Raw genomic sequence first — 24,562 nt, 5'->3', positions numbered from 1 at the left:
CTGTCCCAGGAGCTATAAAGGTAGGAATGAACTCTGTGAAAAATGATTAATAAATGAATGGGAGAAGCAAGAAAACGGGGGGGGGGGGTGGATAGTTCATAAATATGTAAAGTGATTGAAAATGTATGAGACAGGGTTTTCACAATCTCCTGAAGTTTCAAGGCCATTGGAACTTAAATAATGAAACTGAAGTGCTTTTTAAGTGTTCTCATAATTTTTTAATAAGTACTGCTGTAATTTTGATATAACCAAAAGTAGCATTGGCACTGAAAGTCTAAACCTTTATTTCATATTGTTTCAAGTGGTGACTGAGGCCCATAAAGCTGGACAACAGACAATTGAAGAAGATCACTGTATTCGAGGTCTTTGTTTGAAGAAAGTTCTAATGCCAGGGCCCAGTGGCCACGATAGCTGCTGTTAATTAGAAAGTGAAATGACAGAGACGCCAGGAGTTAAGATAGAGAATAAGAGCCAAATGGATGCAGTAGTGAATGTTTGGGAGAATATACGAGGGAATGAGGGGCGGAGCAGCAGAAATACTGGTCATACAAGTGTGAATGAAGAGGACAAGAAAAACAGCAATGAAAGTGTGAGGCTGGGCAAAGAAGATATGGAAGACAACACAAGGAGTATGAGATCTAGTGAACAGAAGTACAGCACCAACAATGGGAACGACAGGCTGAGTGAAGAGCATGTGCAAGATAATGCTGAGGATGCAGCCTTAAAAACAGAGCATGTGCTGATTGAGAATTCGATTAAGAAAGCTATGATGGATTTCTTCCCTGTGGTGGAGTGTGCATGGACTATCAACCTGATCAGCATATTGCTATGTGCTGCGTTATCCTGCTTCTGGCCAGTCAGCAGATTTTTGAATGGCAGGTTATTGATCAGTAAAGAACATTATGATATATAATTACGCACAACATATTCAATAAACAGCAGAATACAGCTATGGATTTTTGGCTATTTTTAGAATGAATATAATTGAGTTTTCTATGTGCTTACAGTGATATGGAGGTGCCTGTGTTGGACTGGGGTTGGACAAGGTCAAAAATCACACGACACCAGGTTATAGTCCAACAGGTTTATTTGAAAACACTAGCTTTTGGAGTGTTGCCTTCCTCAGGTGTAGTGAGAGAGGAGATATCAAGACACGGAATTTGTAAGTAAAAGATCAAAGAATCATACAACTGATGCAAATATATTGAATGAACTTAAAATGGCTGGCTGACTCCCTCCTGTTAAATCTTTAATCAGTTAGAATGGAGATGCAAGTTTCAATTGATTAAAATGCAAACTCCAGAATTTCTTTCAAGTCATTGCCCAAGATAACTAAAGGTTCTATTAGTGTGCTCTTTGAAAGGACTAGAATGTATCTGCAAATACAAATCTACAAATTCAATTTCACCCCATATTTTTGTGTGTGTGTGTGTGTGAGTGAGAGAGAGAGAGAGAGGGGAGTATATGTATGTGAGTGAGTGTGTGTGTGTCTGAGGGTGAGTTTGTGTGAGGGAGAGAATGTGCATGTGACAGGGTCTGGGTGAGTGTGTGTGTGTGTGTATGCATGCATGTGTGTGAGCATGTGTGTGAGAGTGTATAGTGTGGTGGGATCACCTGTAATGCAACATGAACCCCAGATCATGGTTGAGGCCATCCTCATAGACACAGAGCTTGGCCATCAGCCTCTGCTCAGCAACCCTACATCGTTGTGTATCCTGAAGTCTGTTTTGGAGGACATTTACCCGAAGATCTGAGGCTGAATGCCCTTGACCACTGAAATGTTCCCCCACTGGTCTGGCAATTGTTGCATGGTGTCCATTCATCCGGTGTCATAGCATCTGCATGGCTTCGCCAATATACCATGCCACAGGGCATCCTTGCCTACAGCATATGAGATAGACAACATTGGCCGAGTCACATGCTTAGGTGCTGTGTGCATGGTTGGTGCTGTTCCCACGTGTGATAGCAGTACCCATGTTGACGCTCTGACATGTCTTGCAGTGTTTTCCATGGCTTGGTTGTGTGGTGTTGTGGTCAATTTTGTCCTGAAGGCGGGCTTGTTTCCTGTGAACAATGATCTGTTTAAGTTTTGGTGGTTGTTTGAAGGTGAGAACGGGGGATGCAGGGAAGATCTTGGTGAGATGTTCATCATCGTCAGTAATGTGTTGAAGGCTGCAAGGAACATGGCATTATTTCATCCAGCAATTTTAGGTTTATTTAATAAATTTGCATCAGTTATAAATTTTGCATGTGGTGTCGTATGATTTTTGACCTTGTTAATAGATGGGCTCAGGTGGTTTACATTGAACACACATTCAGGAGTGAGTTACGAGCTGGGATCAAACTGAGAGGCTTGAGCGGTTTATATGTAGAATGAAGACACTTGAAATGTGAGCATCATTGTAATGTAGGAAATAAAGCAGCCAGTTTGCACACAGCAAGTTTACATCAATGGGATAATGACCAAATAAATTTTATCATGATTTTGGTAAAGGTAAGCAAGCTGTCCGTTTTTGTCCTTCCTGACCTATTCATAGTTTTTGGCCTGGTTGATTACACCTTCCTGTTCTAACACCTCTCAACTGTCCTGGATGAATCACAGTCAACTGGTTTTATCCTTGCCTAACACATTGTAGCCAGATACTCAGTTGCAAAGGCATTTCTTTCCAGTCCCATCCTGTAAACACAGGGTGCCCCTGGAGAACTTACCCCTCCTTCATCCCCTCCTACTTAAGATTTATATGTCCTGTGACAACATCATCTGAAAACACCACCACAGAATCCAAATGTTTCCAGATGACACGAAACTTGGCCTGATCCCTGCACTGTCAATAAATTATCTGACTGCTTATCTAAAATCCACTGTTGGATTAAAAACAAATTTCTCTAATAAAGAAAAGGGACTCTTTTGTCTTCAGTTCTCTGTATCAACTCCATTTTTATGCCATCAGATTATTCTTAACCTTACTGTTAAATCCGATCCTGAGAAGAACTTCATACCACATATCCATGATATCATTAAAATCAACTATTTTGATTTCTGTAACTCACCTAGCTTCTCTAGTGGAAACCAAACCTTCAGATGCCATGATCCTAAATGTTTTAATTCTATCCCTAAACCTTTCTGCCTCTATGCCTTTCTTTTTCTATTAATATTTTCCCTAAAAGCTATTTTATTTAGCCCAGCCTTTGGTCAGCTATCCTAATATCATGTAAAACTTTGATTTATAATACTCCTAAAGAGATCTTTGGGATGTTGTGTAAGTGGTGCTATATAAATACATACTGTTTTTATTGGAGATGTAGGTTGAAGGATAAACATTGGCCAACACACTGTAGTGAACTCTCCTTATTTTCTTCAAAATGATAGAATGAAATATTTTACATCCACCTGAGTCACAGAGTCATAGAGCTGTATACCACAGAAACAGACCCATCGGCCCAACTCGTCCATGCTGACCAGATATCCTAAATAAGTCTAGTCTCATTTGCCAGCGTTTGGCCCTTATCCCTCTAAATAAAAATATAGATCCATCCAGAGGCCTTTTGAATGTTATAATTGTACTAGCCTCCACCACTTCCTCTGGCATCTCATTCCATACACTCACCATCCTCTATGTAAAAAACTTGCCTCTTAGGCCCCTTTTAAGTTTTTTCCATTTCACCTTAAGCCTACGCCTCAAGTTTTGGATTCTCCCACCCCAGGGAAAAGACCTTGTCCATTCATCCTATCAATGCCGCTCATGATTTTATAAACCTCAATAGGGTCACTGATCAGCCTCCCACACTGCAGGGAAAATAACCCCAGCCTATTCAGCCTCTCCCTTTAGCTCAAACCCTCCAACCCCGGCAACATCCTCGTAAACCTTTTCTGAATTCTTTCAAGTTTCACAACATCCTTCCTTTAGCAGGGAGATCAGAATTGAATGCAGTAAACCAAAAGTGGTCTAACCAATGTCCTGTAAAACTGAAGCATGACCTCCCAATCCCTATATTCAAAGTACTGATCAATAAAGGCAAGAAAACCAAATGCCTTCGTCACTATCCTATCTACCTGTTACTCCACTTTCAATAGATTATGAACCTGCACTCAAGGGTCTCTTTGTTTGGCAACACTCCTAGGACCTTACCATTAAGTATGTAAGTCCTGCCCTGATTTGCCTTTTCAAAATGCAGCACCTCACATTTATCTAAATTAAATTTCATCTGCCACTCCTCGGCCCATTGGTCCATCTGATCAAAATCCCATTGTACTCTGAGGTAACCTTCCTGGATGCCTACCGCACCACCAATTTTGATGTCGCCTGCAAACTTATTAACAAATCTCCCATGTTCACATCCAAATCATTAATAAATGCAGTGCACCCAGCACCGATCCTTGTGGCACACCAATGTTCACAGGCCTCCAGTCTGAAAGACAACCATTTGTCTTCCACCTTGGAGGAAGTTCTGTAAACAATAGTTAGTTCTCCCTGTATTTCATGTGATCTACCTCGCTAACCAGCCCACTATGAGGAACTTTGTCAAAAGCCTTACTGAAGTCCACATAGACCATGTCCACTGCTCTGCCCTCTTCAATCCTGTTTTTTGCTTCTTCAAAAAATTCAATCAAGTTAATGAGAAATGATTTCCCACGTACAAAGCCATGTTGACTATCCCTAATCAGCCCTTGTCTTTCCAAATACATGTAAATACTGTCCTCAGGATTCCCTCCAACAACTTGCCCAGTACTGATGTCAGGCTGTCTGGTCTGTAGTTACCTGGATTTTCCTTACCGCCTTTCTTAAATAGTAGCACCACATTAGCCAACCTCTTGTCTCCTGGCATCTCACCTGTGGCTATTGATGGTACAAACATCTCAGCAAGGGGCTTAGCAATCACTTCCCTAGCTTCCCACAGAGTTCTGGGGTACACCTGATAAGGTCCTGGGAATTTATCCACCTTCATTCATTTTAAGAGGCCAGCATCTCCTCTGTAACATGGAAATTTTTCAAGATGTCGTTATTTATTTCCCACATTATCTTCCACATCCTTTTCCACAGTAAACACTGATGCAAAATACTTGCTTAGTATATCACCCATCTCCAGCAGCTCCACTCATAGGCGGCCTTTGCTGATCTTTAAGGAGCCCTATTTTCTGCCTAGTTACTCTTTTGTCCTTGATATATTTGTAGAATCCCTTTGGATTCTCCTTAACTCTATTTGTCAAAGCTATCTCATGTCCCCTTTTTGCCCTCTTGATTTTCCTCCCAAGCAAACTCCTACTGCCTTTATACTCTTCCTGGGATTCACTTGATCTCTGCTGGCTGTACCTGACATAAATTTCCTTTTTATTCTTGACCAAAACCACAATTTCTCTTGTCATCCAGAATTCCGTACACCTACAAGCCTTGCCCTTCACCCTAACAGGAACTTACTGTCCCTGGACTCTCGTTATTTTATTTTTGAAGGCTGCCCATTATTAGCTATCCCTTTACCCGTGAACATTTGCTCCCAATCAACTTTTGAAAGCTCCTGCCAAATACTGTCAAAATTGGCCTTCCTCCAATTTTGAACTTTGAGATTGTGGATTTCAGCCTCAGTATAATGTAGCTATCACTCTCTAATCCATTCATTTTTCCAATGGGCCTGGAGACGGAAATGTCCAACCAAACGTCACACCATATTCCATTGTCAACGTGCCCACCCTCCTTCCCTCTGGTCCTATTTTCCAGAAAAATCAAAAAATCTGCCCCCTAGTGTTCTGCCCATGAGTGAGATGAGTCCAGTATGACTGATGACATATACTGTACATATAGAATCCCTGTGCACTTTGAGTTCCTATTAAAATGTCCTTCTCCTAGTGAAAATCTCTGTGAATGTTATAATGTTGCAATAATGACCTCTTAAAAGTTATTTCATGCATTTTGGGCATCGTTGTGGCTCACCCTCTAAGAGTGTCTGGCTTCCAGGCCATTTCAGACAGTAGTCAATAGTCAGCTACATTGCTGTTGGTGTGGAGTCACATATAGGCCAGATCAGGTAAGGATGGCATATTTCCCTCCCTATGAGACATTAGTGAACCAACCAGCAACTAGCCAGTTCCATTCAACTTTTCACCACCATCTTTTATGAGTTACTTGTCTTATAATGTCCCCGAATAGATCTCTGCTCTACTCTGAGTTCACTGACTGCAGTTAAGTCAACAGCGTGAACCTTACCAGTTGCCCTCAAACTTCAGGATTGTTTCTGACGTGATGCCATTGACAAAGATTACCGAAAGACTACAGCTCAACATTTATCATTGCTTCTTTTGTCACAAAATATGAGGGCGTCCACTTGGGATCTAAGAAAGACAAATCAATGTAGTTTCTAAATGATCATAAACATCTGCAGATGAGCAAAGGTGATACACACAAATCTTTAAAAGCAAGAGGATGGCTGCAATATAAAAATGTTGATGCGATATTGGTGTTTGTTCAAGGGGAAGTAGCACAAAATGGAGGAAGTCTTGCATAGTTGTACACCTTTGGTCATTTCCCACCTGGATCTGCATTCAACTTTGAGAGTTACGATACTTTGGAGGTGATATAGACACAGTATCTAAACATTTAAATTATGATGGCAAATTTTATAAACTTGACTTATATTCTCTCAAATTTGGAAAGCAAAGGGATGATCCAATGAGGGTGTGCAACATTATAAAAGACATTAGTAGATACAGTAAGAAAAATGTATATGGTGGATGGAACCAGAGGAAGAGGACTGCCATCAGAGCTGGGCCACTCAGGAGTGAATTAACCAATATTTTTCACATAAAGGATAACCAAAAAAGCTGCGGATGCTGGAAATCTGAAAGAAAGACAGAAATTGCTGAGAAATTCAGCAGGTCTGGCAGCTTCTGTGGAGACAAAGCAGAGTTAATATTTTGACCCCAGTGACCCTTTAGTAATCTGTGACTCTCTGGAATGTTGTGTCACGGGGAGCTTAATATCGAGATTGATATATTTTTGTTAAGTAATTATGTTGACTGATATGGGCCAAAGATGGCTAAATAGAGTTAAAATACAGGAAATCCATGATTGAATGGAATTGACTAAGAGGTTCAAAGGGTTAAGTGAGCTATTTCTGCTCTTAACTTTCTTCGGACTGAGCATGGAATATTCCTGGAATGCCTGCAGTTCAGACATACTATACCCTACACATTGCTAAAGTTACCTCGGTTGAAAATGATTACAGGTAGTCCAAAGCTCTCTTGTTCCTGGAAATGATTCGTTATTGGTCTTTGGAATCAGTTTTGAGCAACAATACATGAACTACTGTATAATTCACAGGCCAATTGTGAGAGGTGCTTATCATTGGAGGTATCTTGAGGACTACCTCCATGTTGGGTCATCAGTTGTCTTGTTCTGTATAGGCCAATGATTGGAAGCCAGGTGGAAAAAGTGGGGTCGATGTTCACATTTGCATATCTGACTGGGCTGTCACATACAACAATGGCTTTTCAAGTACTCATCACCTAAATATAAAAAGAAAAATTTGCACTCATTAATCACCTCCTGCAATAATCTCAGCACATTGCAAAGGCTTTGTAGCAAAATAAATATATTTAAAATTTAGTCACTGTTACAATGTAGAAAATTCAGTCTCACCAACAACTGTACAATAATGATCTGATGATATTTCATATGGTGTTTGCTATAAGTTGAATATTGGCTAGGACATCAGGAAATGGCCAATTTTTGATAGTTCTCCGAGATAAATAACTCCACAAATTCATTACCCTCTAAGAGAAGAAATTTCTCTTCATCTCTGACTTAAATAGGCAACCCGTTACTATGAGTATATGTCCTCTGGTCCTTGCCTCACCAGGAGAAACAACTTTACCACACCGTGTGAGGCCCTCTAGGAATCTTGTATGTTTCAATAAGATCACCTGTCATCTTCTAAACTCTAATAAGTACAAATTCAACCCAATCAACCTTTTCTCATAAAAAAATCCTCCTTACTGAGGACCAACTTAGTGAACACTCTCTGGGCTACCTCCTTCCTTAGATAAGGTAACCAAAATATCCTAGGTGTGGTCTGACTAGTATTTTGTATAGCTTTAGTAAGACCTTCTTATTTTTATACTTCATTCTCTTTGAAATAAATGCTAGCATTCCATTTGCCTATTCTCTATTTCAATAATATTCAGATCTTTTATTCATTCTGCCAAAGTACAGAACCTTTCATTTTCCTATAGCATATTCCATGTGCCCAGTTTTTGCCCACTTGCTTTATCTATATCTCTCTGCAGACTCTGTCATTTTCACCACTTATCTCTCCTTTTTTTTGTTCAACACAAACTTGGTGATTGTACATTCACTTTCATCACCCAAGTCATTAATATACATCATAAATATTTGTGGCACCGATCCCTGTGGCACTCCACTGGCTACAAGCTGCCATCTTGAAAATTGTCTGGCTTATTACTAATTTTTGCCACTTTGTATGTTTTATCTTTCAATTTGATGTTAATCTTAGCTTCCCTGTTAACCATGGTTGGTTTACCCCCTTCCTGGCATCCTTCCTCACTGGGATGCATATTTGTTGTGTGTCACAAACGTTCTACATTTTTCGTTGTTTCTCAACCATTAAACCCCTGCCTGTCCTTTTGAAATGTCACGTACTCGTGAATATTTACTTCCCAGTTTTGATATCCTTGCAAGCAATGCTCCATAATGGCTACAAGATCATACCATGAATCTCTATTTATGCAGTTAATTAATTTATTACAGGTCAGATATCATTTATCCATGTGTCTAAAAACTGGAAAGAGCCCAAAACCAAAGATCTTTTTGTAAGTGGATTCAAGTGGACCACTATACCTGCTGAGTTCAGGCCCTTTGGGAAAGAATGTCACTTGGTCCAATCAGACCTGAACAGACCTGAAAGCAAAGTTTATTTTCAAAGGCCCACGCTCAATGTGTCTACAGGTCCTTCAAGTCAGTTTGTGTCTTTTGGAAAAATACTTTACTTTTAGGTCTGCTCAGGCTAAGCAAAGTTTAGTTCAAAGGGATCAAACAGACCTTTTTTCTGAAAAATGAGAATATCAATCTCGAGGTGTTCAGATAAATGATTTCTGACTTGTTAATGCATTTAGGTCATAGCTTTTGTTTTTGCTTTTTTACCATTTTCCCTCTTTGACCCTACTTGCAGTTGATTTTCTATGTTTGTATGCTTTGTCCTTTATGTGTCACTCCAGATATCATTATCCAATAGCTATCCGACAACATCGCCACCTTCTTTTGCTTTGTGAGCCTGCACTTCCCCTCTAACTAGTTTTAAGCCCTCTGTACACCTGTAGATATTTGATTGGCCAGGACACTAGTCCCAGCATAGTTTGCGCTGGAACAGTTCTCCTGCTATACCAGTCCACTCACACCAATCTTCCAGCCATAACCTTGGCCTTATTTACCCTGTGCTAGTCTGCTGGTGGATCAGGTAGTCGTGCCAAGATTAGTACCTTGGAGTTTCTGCTTCTAAATTTAGCTCACAACTGTTCAAATTCTTTCAGCAGAACCTCCTTATTTAGTTCCATCAATATTGTTATTACCATGTCCATAATAAGGACTGGATCCCACCCCTCCCTGCCAAGCTCCTCTCTAGCCCCAAAGAGATGTCTTTAACCCCTAGCACCAGGACTTGCACAAATGAAAGCATGTACATTATCAATTCTTCTCAATATAGCCCTGGGGAAAATTGATACACAGAGAGATCTGGGTGTTCAGGTCCATTGCACCCTTAAGGTGGCAACGCAGATCGATAGAGTGGTCAAGAAGGCATACGGCATGCTTTCCTTCATTGGACGGGGTATTGAGTACAAGAGTTGGCAGGTCATGTTACAGCTGTATAGGACTTTGGTTTGGCCACATTTGGAGTACTGTGTACAGTCCTGGTTGCCACATTACCAAAAGGATGTGGCTGCTTTGGAGAGGGTGCAGAGGAGGCTCAGCAGTATGTTGCCTGGTATGGAGGGCGCTAACTATGAAGAGAGGTTGAGCAGATTAGGATTATTTACATTAGAAAGACAGAGGTTGAGGGGGACCTGATTGAGGTCTACAAAATCATGAGAGATGTAGACAGGGTGGATAGCAAGAAGCTTTTTCCCAGAGTGGGACTCTGTGGGTCACGATTTCAAGGTGAGAGAGGAAAAGTTTAAGGGAGATATGAGTGGAAAGTTCTTTACACAGAGGGTGGTGGGTGCCTGGAACACATTGCCAGCTGAGGTGGTAGAGGCGGGCATGATAGCATCATTTAAGACGTATCTAGGCAGACACATGAATGGGCAGGGAGCAGAGGGATACAGTTCCTTGGAAAATAGGCAACAGGTTTAGATAGAGGATCTGGATTGGCACAGGTTTAGAGGGCAGAAGGGCCTGTTCCTGTGCTGTAATTTTCTTTGTTCTTTGCATATACTGCTCCCTACCACTACTACATTCCTATCACTTACCCCCACTTGATAGCACCTTCTATTAAAGTGTCATGATGAATTCTCTCTTCCACCCTGTAGTTCCCACTCATATCTACATAGTTTGCAAGAACCTTGCAACTGTTGGATAATTGCAGGATCATGGGATTTCAAATGCTATCCTCTGAGTCCCCATACCTCCCTTACCAGCAGTCCCAACCTCCCGTCTCTGATCACAGACCACATTGGAATTACCCAGTCAGAGGTGTGTAATCACATCCTGGAACAAAGCATCCAGGTAATATTCCCCCATCTCTGATGTGGCACAACATCTACAGATTGGATCAACTTGATGTGAAGTTTCTTCAGCTGCAAGCACTGCCTACAGATGTTCACCCTGGTGTCCAGCAGTTCCCACATAATGCAGCAGTAACACATCACCCATCCTGCCACCACTATCGTATGTCAGCCTATGACGTCATTTTTTGTAACAATGATGGCTGTGACATCCAGCTGTGTAACAATGAGCCTAAGCAGGAACCCCAGGGAACAATCCCTGTCTGTGAGTCACAACGATAAGCCCAGTTGGGTGGGCCTTTCAGTTTCAGTAAATAAGCGAAAACATGCAATTATTGAAACTTGCCATCTTTCAGCTTGTCTTTCTGGCGTTGTGTTGTGCTGTTACTGTGTCTGAGCAGGGGAACTCTGGTAAGTGGATGGACAGAAATGTGAAATACTGGGGACAGGTGTGGATAAGCTGGAATGATCACTCAGTGATAAGTGACTTTGCAATGGCTTCTCCTTTAACATTTTGAATTCTGCGTCAGTCAAGGTTAAGAGTCTATGTAAGGAAATGGGAAACATTTCCTTTCTGACATGTAGTGTCAACATCAAATATTGGCGGGATATCTGTTTTAGACTAAGATGGGCACATTTGTTGTTTGTTTCTTCAGCACTGAGGTAAAGGTGTAGTGCGTTCCAATCAATGACTGTCCTAGCAAAGGACAGAATGTTTTATCCAGTTGGTTGGTCTAGGTCTCACTATTGCCAGAGTTCTCACTGTATCTCTCTGGGGCTAATGATAATGATAATAAGGTACTGTAGCTGATATATGGAAATACTTTGTGCCTAAGATTAACAGAAGGCTGTCAAAAACTTGAGCAAACAGTTGCTGGACCTTCGTGTTGTACTTGTGTGTTGATGTTGTTATACTTCATTATACAGGACTTTGATGACAGCAGATTTTGAATTCTGCGTGCAGTTCTGGTCTCCTTATGTAGGGAAGGACATAAATGAGGTGCAGATTGTTCAGAGACTGTTTGCTAGATTGATACCCGAAATTACTGAATTGCCTCATAAGGAAAAAATGGTCAGACTGGACAAGATGGAAAATTTTAAGGTTAAGACTTTGATTGATCAAAAGTTGATTTAAGTCAGTGAGCACATAAATGAAAGGGAAATGGGACTTGTTACAAGTTAAAAATGAATTCTGGATGAACTTCAATAATCCCAGGGCAGGTGTGACATCTAAGTAAAGCAACTGAGGTCACACAAGCCTCTTCCTCAGAGACTAATGAGTTATCGTTCTTTCTAAGATGTCAGAGCTCAGGATTATGAACTAAAAAGCCTTTGTTTGTCCCATTGTGCTGAACCATTTCCCCATTGTAAGTTCTTTCATTCAAATTACTGCAAGCCCACAACTTGCCTTCTTGTCAGAAGTAGCTTTTTGGTTCCTCATTACATTTGGCCTTAACCGCCTGTTTAAAGCTGCAGCATTCCTGTGATTAACTTCTTAAATTCTTCTGCAGGGTAGTCCTCGTCCTTTGTGGCAGCAAAGCATCCAGTTTATCAAGGAGGTGTCAAAGCTGTTTTGTTTCCCTTATGCTCTGCTTCTATAATTGTATGGGCTGCAGGTATGGATTTCAATTTGAATCAGGATGCTAACAGAAAGAGCTGTAATGGGAGTGTTACGCTACTAGAAAGAAAGTCTTTGATTGTGAATGTGTCTCAGAGGATGGGCTACAATGGGAGATTTAGTGTTTCACAGTATTTGACTAGAGTTTGCAAAGGGTGAACAGTCAGACATTGTGGTTCACATTGATGCCAACAACATAGTGGGGATGTCCTGCAACAAGAATTTAGAGAGTTAGGTAATAGATTGAAAAACAGCACTTCAATGGTTGTAATGTCTGGATTATTCCCAGTGCCATATGCTAGTTAGTGTAGAAATGAGTGGATGTTGCAGATTCATGCATGGATAAGAAGTTGGCATATGAGGGAGGGTGGTATCCAGAATTCATTGCTTGAAAGAATGATAGAGGCAGGAACCACTATAACATTTAAGATGTATTGAGAAGATCACTTCTGAAACCATAGCATGCAAGGCTATGGACCAAGTTCTGGAAAATGCATTTTGAATAGATGGGTGTTTTACTCCCAGAACAAACACAATGGGCTGAAGATACTCTTTTTTGTGTTGTCATACTATATGACACTATACTTGCAGCATTGGTTTCCTTAGGATAGTCACTGCACTAAAATATTGAAATATTTAGGAAAGTGGAGATGCTGAGCTTCTCAATGGATTGTGCATGCAGTGATTGTAATGAAATCAGCCAGGTGCCCCCAACACCTTCATTTTGGAAACTCCTGGATGACCACCACTGAAAGAGTCTATCAAGGTTTTAAATTTTTGGGCCCACTTCCGGTCACAGACATTGAATGTAGAAAGACCCGATTTGGGCAAAATTGAAACAGCTGGTCATGATGGGGAAAACCAAAGGGCCATCACAACCAGAACTGAAGCCTTTTTGGACCTAGAGAGATCAGATCACAGTCGAGGATGGCATATTACTATGGGAAGCAAGAGGGATTGTCCCAAGCAAAAGTTGCTGCTAGATTGTGAATGAACTCCGTCAGGGTCCTCAAGGAGTTTCCAAAATTAGGATGTCGAGGGATGATGGGGGTGTGTGGACAGGAAGTTATATCTGGTGGCCAAGCTTGAATGCAGGCATAGGTGCATTGGTGGAGCAGACTGCCAACATGGACAAAAATTACCAACAGCTGCTCCCCCACACTCGTGAGAACGGTCAGGTAAAGCCTGAACTTGGTTACACCTTCACTACGCAGGCCCTTTCATGGTCTCAATGTTCTTAAGTCATTGTGGATACTGACTCAAAATGGCTGGATGTGTATAGAGTTCATTCATCACACACTGGGATGACAACAGAAAAACTGTGCTCATCTTTTGCAATACATAGACTGCTGGAAGTGTTACTCCCACATAATGGGCCATCATTTACCAGCAGGGAACCGAGTATTTCTTAAAAATGACTGGTATTCATCATTAAGGATAACTCTACAACATCCATCATCCAATGGTCTGGCAAAAGGAAAAGTCCAAACTTTGAAGGCATGTTTAATGAAACAACCCACAGCTTCACTTGATACTGAACAGTCCTAGTTCCTATTTGGTTATAGGACCAGCCCTCATGCAGCAGCTACAAGGACTGCTCCAGCAGAATTACTAGTGGGGAGAAGACTCAGTGTAAGGTTAAATCTGATCTATCAGGAGCTGGGGACAGGAGTGTAAAATGGCATCAGGAAAGCCAGTGCTGGACTCATGACTCTGCAAAGCAAGAGAGAGACAGTTAATTCAGGGGACAAAGTTTGGTATAGGAACTACAGGAGTGGTCCTGCTAGGGTAAGAAGCATGGTAGACTTGAAGTCAGGTCCAGTAAAGTACTAAGTTCAAGGTAGGTGCGAAGATCCTAAACAAACACATAGACCAAATGAAAACTGCAAACAATGCAGAAGCAAAATGCACTTGCCTCCTTGACTGCCTTTCTGACTGTTCTGGAACCTGTGGGTTCTCCCTCTCTGTTAAGCATTGAAGATAACTTAGAATCAGAGATGGACATGGCAGATATAACCACTTCAACACCTTTGCTGCCTAAAGAGGAGAATGAATTTCCCCCAAAATGCTCTGGGCACAGGAGATGAGCTACTGTGCAGTACATGCCACCTATATCAGAGGTGAGCTGGTGCTAAAACACCCCAGGCGGAGCTCCGTAAAAAAGAACCCGGCACAGAAGGCGAGGGATGCAATGATTGTAATGGGGTCAGTCAGGTGCATCTTAAGGTATATAAGATCCCTGATTGGGGCTGTTAATCAAGTCTATTCAGGGACCCCTTGCTGCCAAATTAAAAACATGAGTTTTGGAGGTTTTGCTCACCCTGAGGGCTAGCTCTGTGGGATCTGGATCAGAGTCAAGTACTGTCCACATGTAAATAAAGGATGGCTCGTGTGTAAGGATGACTCTGTGGAGTTATTGCAGTTAAAATTACATTTGGGTAATATGACAAGTTTTTGTAGTCAAAAGAAATTTAGACACCTTGAAATGGAGCAGGAAAGGGCAACAAGACTGATTGCAGACTTAATTTGGATGGGAAATATTTTGTAATAAACTCGTTCAGAGATGTTATTACACAACTCTGGAGTAGGTAGGACTAGAATGCAGGACATCTAGTCCAGAGATATGGACACTATCACTATCACTGTGCTCTAACCTCTGTAATAGTTTGGATTGGATATGAAACATGAAGACTTTTTCCACCCACAACCCTGCTTCAAATCTAGGGCTAATGAATGAGGCATTGACCCATTACTTGCACTGATTGGTCACATCCTTCAGCCAATGAGACAGTCTGTCTCATAGACTGATTAGGTGAAGGAAGAGGCCAATGAATAAGGCCATGTGATCCATTGACTGCATTGATTGGTTGAGAGTGGAGGCCAATGGCTGAGGGCATGCAACCAATTGACAACACTGGCCATTTGGTGGAAGCCCATGTGTAAGACACTATGACCTATTTTCTACATTAATTGAGAACAGTAAATTGCTAACTGAAGTCAGAATACAATGCTTTGATGAGGCATAATGGATGATTCATCAACCTGTTGACTCCTTCTCATCAACACTGGGAATCTGGTCACTATATTCTGAGATTCAGCATTGTGGATGTGTCTGAAGATCAGGCAAGGACTTGATTGCATGCAGACTTGATGCCAATGGCCTTTGTTTGGGATCATGGAAAGGAAACATTTGCATTTTTATTGCATGTTTCACCATTCAGGAAATCCTGAAGTATATGAGTGCCATTGAAGCATTTTTAAGGTGTTGTCACTGTTGTGATGGAAGAATTGCAAAGACCAATCTTTGCAAAACAAGCTTCCACAAACAATAATGTCATTTTTTTTTTCAAAATGATGTCCGTGCAGGGATAAATGTTGTCCAGCTCACCGGGAAGAACTCCTATTCTTGGAATAGTCCAGCTGCAAGAGTAGACAGGGCCTTAGTTCAATGTATTGGAAGGGAAGGGAAGGTAAAGTTGTCATGGTCCAAAAGGTCTAATCTCTTTTTAGAGAGGGATTACAGGTGATGAGTTTACCCTGAGGGTCAGTATGCCTCAGTTGAGGGGTAAGATTGAGAACAGGACTTTCAGGGTGACTTCAGCAGGTGTAGGAACTGAATCTGTGCTCTTGCCATCACACTACATTGCAAACCAACCATCCAACAGGGGCTAACACCCTTCCTTCCCATAATTCAGTGCATCATCTGAAAGACAGCATTCCTGATAGTGCTGCATTCTCTCGGTACACCATTGAGAGCGTAATCCTAGATTTTGTGCTTGGGAATCTCTGATAGGGGTCAAACTAATGATCTAGCTTGGAGGTGAGAGTGCAATCTGCTGAGCCCAGTCACAATATGGGATTCCATATACTTGTGGTAATGTACAGACAAAATTGGTGCCACTCATCATTCATGATGGCTCAAACTTTTCCCTTCCTGTTGTATCCCTTTACTTTAGAATGCAGCAAACGACCAGCAGTAAATGAAGAAGAGGAAGACCTGAATTCAGAGACTCTGGGGAACCATGATGCTGATCCAGGAGCATGGCCTTGGCTGGTCAGTGTACAGATTGCATCAAAGGATGGAACTTACGGTCACACCTGTGGAGGATCTGTCATTGACAACTACTGGGTGCTGACGGCAGCTCACTGCTTCAAGGCCAAAGTAGCAAAGTAAGGAGGTGGCTGGTGATCCTACCAATGAATAAATACCTCATTGCTAATTAACTCACTGGCTTGTCCCAGAAGGTGAACAATTCCCACTAACTAACCATAGATTCAATCTCCAGACTAACGTCTCATTTTGAAGTGATTGTGTGTCCGCTATTGTTTGCGACCATATGAATGTGACTAACACCTTTATGGGCCTGGTTCCCATTCCCACATTCATATATGCCAAGTATCTGCACCTTCCCCATACCTATACCAGCCTTGTATCTGTACCTCCCCTAGAAAGGACTTCTGTGCAGGGTCAGATCTGTATCTAGTCTTTATCCTCTGTAATTTCTCTGCCAGGATTATGTTTTGCTGGATGTTTTAATTCTGAAGTATGGAACATTCACAAACTCCAGCCATTCTGTGGATACCTCACCAGGTTAAGGTCTGAGCCAGGGTTGTGAGGGTTGGAAATCTGTGGGGCACAATTGTTTTGTTTCTCCCCTTGGAGTCAGAATGACTAGTCTTCATTATAACAGGTAATTTGACTGAGTGTGAATTGCTCAGACTCAAGAGATGGGAATGCTACCGTTGAGTCAAACGTGTCCTCTAATAGAAGCAGGAAGAAGTAATTGGATCTGATATTAATTTAGTCTGGTACAGCCTGACTTCTGATTCTGAAAATCCCCATGCTGCATATGAAACTTGTATCTTCCAACGAAACTGTATCCAGATTACATATAATAGGCAAACTGTATGGACTGAGTCTCACTTCTTGAACAGAATGGGAAGGTCATTGGTTTGGGTTCAATGCCCTGACAATTCTTCCCTATGGTATGGGTGGAGCTGTGTTTCTTTTGGATTGTATAGCAATTTTGGTGTCATTGAAAGTAGCCTAGCATACCCAACTCCACATGGACAGACCTTGCACTGGTCTGCCTACATATCACTGTAACCCTTAATGATGTCCTATGTTTCCTGAATATGATAGATCAATTTTACTACAAGTGCAATGACTGTAGTTATCAGATTAAAAGATGCACGACATGGATATGGACTTGCTATTGCCATGGCCAAACATCTGTGTAAACTGTTGTAGAGCACACTACAGAACCTCTTGGTTAAGAGAAGTCCTTAAGACCACAACATATATGAGCAGAATTAGCCCATTCGGCCGAATGAGTTTTCTTCATTATTTGATCATGGCTAATATGTTCCTCAACGCCATTCTCCTGCCTTCTCCCTGTAACTCTTGATCCCCTGACCAATTAAGAACATATCTCTGTCTTAAATAGGGCCTCAGCAGTACATCCCTGCTGTTGTATTCTAACCCCTTCAAATGAACGCTTCTTATCTGCCAACTAAACCTGCATGTTAACCTTAATCTTAAATTAGGACTCCGAAGTCCCTTTCAGATTTCTGGAGCCTTTCCCTGTTTAGAGGACAGTGTTAGCTTCTCTTCTTCCTCCAAAGTGCATAACCTCAGACTTTCCCACATTGTGTTCCATCTGCCACTTCTTTTCCCACTCTCGTGCCTGTTCAAGCCCTTCTACAGCCTCTCTGCTTCCTCAACACTATCTGTTCTTTCACCTATCTTTATATCATCTGCAAACTTAGCAACAATGCCCTCAGTTCCTTTGTCCAGATTGTTAATGTATAACGTGAACAGTTGTGGTTCCAACGTGGGCCCTTGTGGAACTCTACTAGTTCTGCCTTACTAGGTTGCCATCCTGAAGAAGATCCCTTTATTTCACGTCTCTGCCTTCTGTCAGTCAGCCAATCCTTTAAGCATGCCAGCACCTTCCACCTAACGCCATGGGCTTTTATATTATTCAGAAAACTCCTGTGCAGCACTTTGTCAAAAGACTTCTGGAAATCCAAATCGATCACATTCACTGGCTCTCCTTTGTGTAACTTGCTGATTCCCACTTCAAAGAGTTTGAACAGATTTGTCAGACATGACCATCCCTTGATGAAGCCGTGCTGATTCAGCCCTATTTTACTTTAAAGTACTGCACAATCTCATTGTTAGTAATGGTCTCTAAAAGCAAACCTGAGCAGCTACTAACCATACAACTATGACAAGTGACAGCTTATCCCATCTACCCGGTCTGAACTTAACACTTGCCATGAAACAACTTGCATTTCTCTACATTTTTTATGACCTCAGATTGTCCCACATTGATTGACAGCAAGTTATTTTTGAAGTGGATTCATTGTTTAAATATAGGAAACACAGCAGTCAATATACACACTACAAGCTCATGCAAAGAGCAATGAGATTAAAAAAAACTCGTTTTTTTTGTTGTTTGACTGAAGGTTACAATTTTGCTAGGATACCATTTACATCACTGGATCTATTGTACTATGTATTAATGGTGCCTTGTTCCATTCAAAGGATCAATTAAGTGGATCTGGTGTTGGAATACACTCCACTCAGCTCCAGATGATACTTCAAGACCTTACCTGAATGGACAAGCTGATCTAAGCAGCAGCAAGACCTCAGTAAATTCATGGAACTACCCAAGGCCTTGTCTCCGATAACCTGCTCTTAAACCTGGGACTTCTCCCCACAGCAACAAAGCGCACACCCCAGATAGAATTTCTGGCTGCAAGTTTTTTGGTAGTGGCCATTCGAAACTCCAGGCTAATCATCCTTATGATCTGATTGATCAAAACATAAACACATTATTAAGTGGCTGAACTAAGGGGATCACTGAAGGTAAATGTACAGCAATGTACCACAGAATGGAGAAAATGTATGCACACTGAAGTGATGCCTTGTCCTATTTGGGTTTAGTCAACCTCCAGGTTTGAAAAGGGCTTTTGTTTCACTAGTAGATAAATCCGAAGTCAGAACACTTAGATTAGCTAGTGTCAATTGACCAAGGTTGTTGATTTGCTTGACGAGCTGGCTTGTTGTTCAGACATTTTGTCACCATGCTAGGTGACATCTTCAGTGGACACTCTGATGAAGCGATGTTATTCTAATCTGCTTGGAGTTTATACTGTCCGGTCCATTATGGTGAGTACGGTCATTTCCGGTTTTGATCTGTATGGGTTTATATATGGGGTCCAATTCTACATGTTTGTTGATTTTAATGTATGAATGGAGAACAATGCCTCTAGGAATTCACATGCTTGTCTATGTTTGGCTTGGGACACTATAGTTACTTTGTTCCAGTTAAATTGGTCAATTGTTAAATTGTAGAATTGGACCCCGTATACAAACCCATACAGATCAAAACTGTAAATGACACTACTCACCATAACGGACTGAACAGTATAAATTCCAAACAGAGTAGAATAACACCACTTTGTCGAAGTCTCTACTGATCATGTCACCTAGCATGGTGACAAAACATCTGAACGAGAACAAGCCAGCTCAACAAGAGCAAGTCAACAGCCTCACCCATAACCCGAGCTACAGATCTTTGCCAAAACTTTAAAGTCACTTGACCAATTGTGGAGTGTTCAGATTTAATCTTCAGCTGTGATTCCTAAGACCCATAGTTCCTAAGAGTAAAAGATGCGGACTCTTTTGTCTTAAGATATGCATCAGGAACTGCAGTGCACTAGTCATGGCCTACCTCACCAAATTGAAGATAAACATGGACTGTGATCTTGTAAGTCAATTACACAGGTTTCTCCATTATCTGAGAGGGCTTTAAACGCAACCTTCTTCTTCTCTGAGATGACTGATAGAAGGCATGGGAACTCTAGGTGATTCACCAACTCTCTGTAAAGCTCAGGAACATCGATCTAAATGATAGTGTCCCAACAATTCTCCTACCCAACAGGGATAACTTATATTTAGATGATAATCTAATAATTATGTTTCTGTATCTCAATACCATTGAACTATTGAGTGAGGGAACAGTCCAAGAAACCTTCACTTTGTCAAAAAGCTACTACAAGTGTCCTCTCTAATTTATGTAAATCTTCTTGTATCCCTCCTAAGCAACGTAGAGAAAATTATGCTGGTGTTCGGATTAGAACAGATCTCGAGGTTTAGTAAAGACACATACGCCAGACCCGTTGCAGAAGTCATCAAGCATGAAAATTACAATCCGGACACTGAATCTAATGACATTGCCCTCATCAAGGTCACTGATCCCATTGTGTTCACCGACTACGTGCAGCCAGTGTGCCTTCAGTACCAGAAACTTGATATTGCTGAACTCAAGCCTTGTGTCACTGCCGGATGGGGCATGGTGGAGGGGAAAGGTAAGAAAGCTGTCAGTTTGTTCAGCCTTCACTTCCTGATTAACTGCACAGAGAGTCACATTTGGCTTTGTCTATGGTCTTAAATGCTGGGTGTGTGTAGGTTAAGCGATGGCATCATTGATGATAACTTTTAGTAATCCAGATATCAGAGATTCACTTCAAAATTGAGTAGGCACTGAATAAAAGAATGTAAAAGCTGCTCTTGAAATTCAGTTGATTCACCAATTTCCTCTAGAAGACAGCCTGTCCCTTTTATCTTGTGTAGTCTGCCCTACATGTCGCCCAAATATCATACTGTGTGGTTTATTCTTCATACCTTCGGAGTAGCCTAGCCAGCCCTTCATAATGAATGTCCACCACTGGCTTTTCATAGATGGACAAGTACATTCTCCATGCTTTGAGAACAAAACTGAGGAACTCATCACTATTCACCACAAACTCAAATGGGAAACAAGAGATTGAGCCTTGGAACATCAGCTGTCATGGACAACTGATTGGTTGAACTGCAATGAAGCAATCAGAGCAAGAAGTTGTGTTAGTTTCAACTCACTTCTGATACAAAGCAAAAACATCACTTGAATGCCAGAATAGCTCCACCCAGAACTACCCAGTCACTTCAGTCTGTTCCAACTGAGTTCCACTATTACTTGAACTCGATACTAGTACCTCTAAACTGTCCAATCAAATACAACCAGGGCAGGTACCGATCCTACTATCTCAGGTACAGCATTGTTAGGTACAAATTGAAGCTCCCTTCATACTGCACATCAAATACTCCTAGGGTAGACACAGCATATGATAGATACAGAGTAAAGCTCTATCTAAACTGTTCAGATATCTGCCCGAATTCTCAATGTTAGCATTTACTTTTGTCAACATGTTTCTGAAATATTTTCATTACTGGTTTAGGAGGCAGATACTCTTCTATCTCCTTCCCAAAAAAATCAAGATTGAGGAGGTGGGCCTTACATCCTATTGGGTAGACTGTTGTTTACAACCCAATGAAGGCATCAAAATGTTTCACTCCAGACAGTTAAAGTTGAGGCATTCTCATGAGATATGCAGGACAGGACTCTATCTGTTTCAATTGAACAAAACAGGCAATAGTCATTCACTGGTACAACTCCCAGGGCAAAGCCTTTATGACTCAGAGTCACCCTGCCTGATTTGACATTTAAATGAAGCCTGGCAGTTAACTATCAGTCATCATTGGCTGGTATAATCTCTAATAGCAACACCTCTACCAATAAATGCTCTCCTTTCATTCACAGTTGGGTTTTCACCTAAAATCTGTAATCTCGCAAATTGCCTTTGGTACAAGGTAAAAAAATCATTGACAAAATGTGTCTTTATCAGCAATACACAAATTCTAAGTGATCAAAAAACTGAGCTGAGAAAACAATGCCAATCTTATTATGTGGTTTTCTTTGACCTAGGTAGACGAGTAGATATTTTACAGGAACAAGAGATCAGTATAATCCCGACAGCTATCTGCAATCAGGGTGATTGGTATAATGGCTCATTGTCTGATCAAGTCCTGTGCGCTGGATTTAAATGGGCCGGACCAGACAGGTGTCAGGTAGGCACTATGTAAGAAGAATTGAAACCTTTGTTATTGATTGGGTCTGGGTGAAGAAGTATAATCATGTACACAGCCTATTCCTTTGGGATATGTGTTAAAATCAAGCCTGGTTAGGACTGGCTGGGGCAGAGTGGCATCCATTGGCCTCACAATCACTTTCTTCCTATTTTATTGCAGACGGATAGCGGAGGCCCATTGGTATGTAAAGTGCTTGGAGCAGGTAAATTCTATCAACTAGGAATCACCAACTGGGGCTTAGGTTGTGGTCACAAGGTCCATCCAGGCATCTACACATCTGTGCGGAAGTACATTGAGTGGATTGAGTGGAAAACGTCAAAACTGGGTGAAAGGCAAATGGCAGCTGAAGGTTCTCGCATGGCATCGATAAATAAGAAAAACAGTGCTATCCGTTCACAAGTTTATGGCTTTCTCACAGCAGTTGGGCTGGTGTCTCTCTTTATCTAAAGATACCAGTCTGATCTGCACTCAGAGGTTTACAGAGATGTCTATTGCTGTCTGGTTTCCTTGATAATAGTCTCTATGTCAATAAAATTTTATAGCAATGAAACTGGGCAGTTTATTTGTTTGGGTTTCATGCTATTTTGTTCAAAAAGATGAATTAAGAGTTAGCTAATTGGACAGCATCACTAATTCTGCTTCATTCATTGCATTTAATGCTGCTTATTTAGGTGGCACTTTACATGGAATCATAGATTCACTAGCTTGTGCCAGGAATACTGAAGATGGGAGCAGAGAGTTGTGGAAAGATAACGTTCGTCTGAGCGGCCAAAAATGTGGCAGCTTTGGTGTGGTGAAGTGTGAGATCATAAATCTTTGGACGCTAAAAGGAGAGATCAAATAACTGGTTAAACAGTGAGAAATATGAAACTATGGAGGTGTGTAAGGATTAATAGGTCCAAATACTAATAGCAAACTAATTTTAAAGAGTAACAAAATACCTGTCATATTTCAAGAGAATTGAAATACAAAGGCATGGAAATTATAGTATAGCTGTACTGAGCACCAGTTGGATTCTATCTGGGCCACTGCATTTATCCTGGGGACCACACCTCAGGAAGTACATATTGGTCCTAGAGGGGATGCATCAAACTCAATGGCGTCAAGCCTTGGATTCCCTTGAATGCAGCTAAAGAGGTTTTTAAGATTATAACACTTGATAGGTTAGAGAGAGGAGCACTTTATTTAGGTTCAGAAGTCCATTCTAAGGCATTCTTATCTCAATATTAGAACTAGACCATTCAAGGCTGATATCAAAAAGCATGTCCTCCTCGGAATAATACAAATTTGCAAAGTCAACACTAAAAGAGTTGTGGTGCTGATCGGCAATTGAACATTTCAAAACTGAGATTGATACCCTTTGTTAGGCAAGTGCATTAGGGGCTAATTGAAATACAGATTGACCATAAAGTACTAATTGGGTGTCTTCTGCTGCAGTGGTAATGTCCTTAACTCTGAGCCAGAAGATCCAGGTGCAAGTACCACATACCCTGGAGGTTTCACAGTATGTCTGAATAGGTTGATTAGAATAACTACAGCAAAACACCATAAAATAGCATACCATAAACAACTGATAGTGGACCAGTGATGAGGAGCTGAACAGTCTCCTCTGTCTGAACAGACAGGTCCCATGTCTGAATTTGTTTCGGTTAGGGACGATATAAAGAGATGTATTTTCTGTCTGCTACCTCACCCGACTCTGGATAGTCAAGTTTCATTATCAAATGAAATCAACCTGAGAGAGGAATGAAGGATTCTGTTGAACTTTATTCACAAACTGCTTTCAGTAGTTGGTTACTGGGAGGACGAGATCAACATAAAGAAATCGTGGAGAGGTGTAGAATATGAATGAATGAGCCCACTAAATTCAGCATGAAATCATTGAAACAGGTGTATTTTCTGGGGCTGTGGAGATGAGTGCAGGGTTTGTGGTTAGGTGAGGGACAGTTCCAATCACCTATCATCAGTAGATCAGTGATTACCAAACGAGGAATCTCATACCTTATTTTGAAATTGGCAAGTTTGGCATTCACTTGTTTGTCTCTGCTTGGAATCCTCCAAGGCATATAGCAGTGGGATTAGAATTCTGGTGAGATTCTCACACTCAAACAACACCCTCCACATATTTCAAGCACCCTACCTGCTGCCTTCAGAAACATCCTACTAGTAAAAGTGCCAGTAAAAATCCCCAAAGCTGGCCAAATTCACAGGCAGTTGGGAGCAGAGTGCAAATAGA

General features: G+C 41.3%; 1 protein-coding gene across 1 annotated transcript; it reads left to right on the top strand.

Moving 5' to 3' along the window:
* Positions 1–433: 433 nt before the first annotated feature.
* Positions 434–22,773, top strand: LOC125463409 (chymotrypsin-like elastase family member 2A). Its single transcript, XM_048554666.2, has 5 exons — positions 434–890; positions 16,304–16,517; positions 20,461–20,726; positions 22,163–22,305; positions 22,486–22,773. The coding sequence occupies exons 1-5, from the start codon at positions 434–436 to the stop codon at positions 22,771–22,773; spliced, it is 1,368 nt and encodes a 455-aa protein (XP_048410623.2).
* Positions 22,774–24,562: the final 1,789 nt, after the last annotated feature.

The sequence above is a fragment of the Stegostoma tigrinum genome, chromosome 25 (genome assembly GCF_030684315.1).
Source record: "Stegostoma tigrinum isolate sSteTig4 chromosome 25, sSteTig4.hap1, whole genome shotgun sequence".
Classification (NCBI taxonomy): Eukaryota; Metazoa; Chordata; class Chondrichthyes; order Orectolobiformes; family Stegostomatidae; genus Stegostoma; species Stegostoma tigrinum.
This window is presented reverse-complemented; position numbering and strand designations above follow the sequence as displayed.

Excerpts from the sequence above, each read along its gene's own strand:
- LOC125463409 (XM_048554666.2), top strand. The coding sequence starts at position 434 with ATGACAGAGACGCCAGGAGTTAAGATAGAGAATAAGAGCCAAATGGAT. Across the intron at positions 16,518-20,460 it reads TTCAAGGCCAAAGTAGCAAA|CAACGTAGAGAAAATTATGC; the intron begins GTAAGGAGGTGG and ends ATCCCTCCTAAG. Across the intron at positions 20,727-22,162 it reads GGGCATGGTGGAGGGGAAAG|GTAGACGAGTAGATATTTTA; the intron begins GTAAGAAAGCTG and ends TCTTTGACCTAG.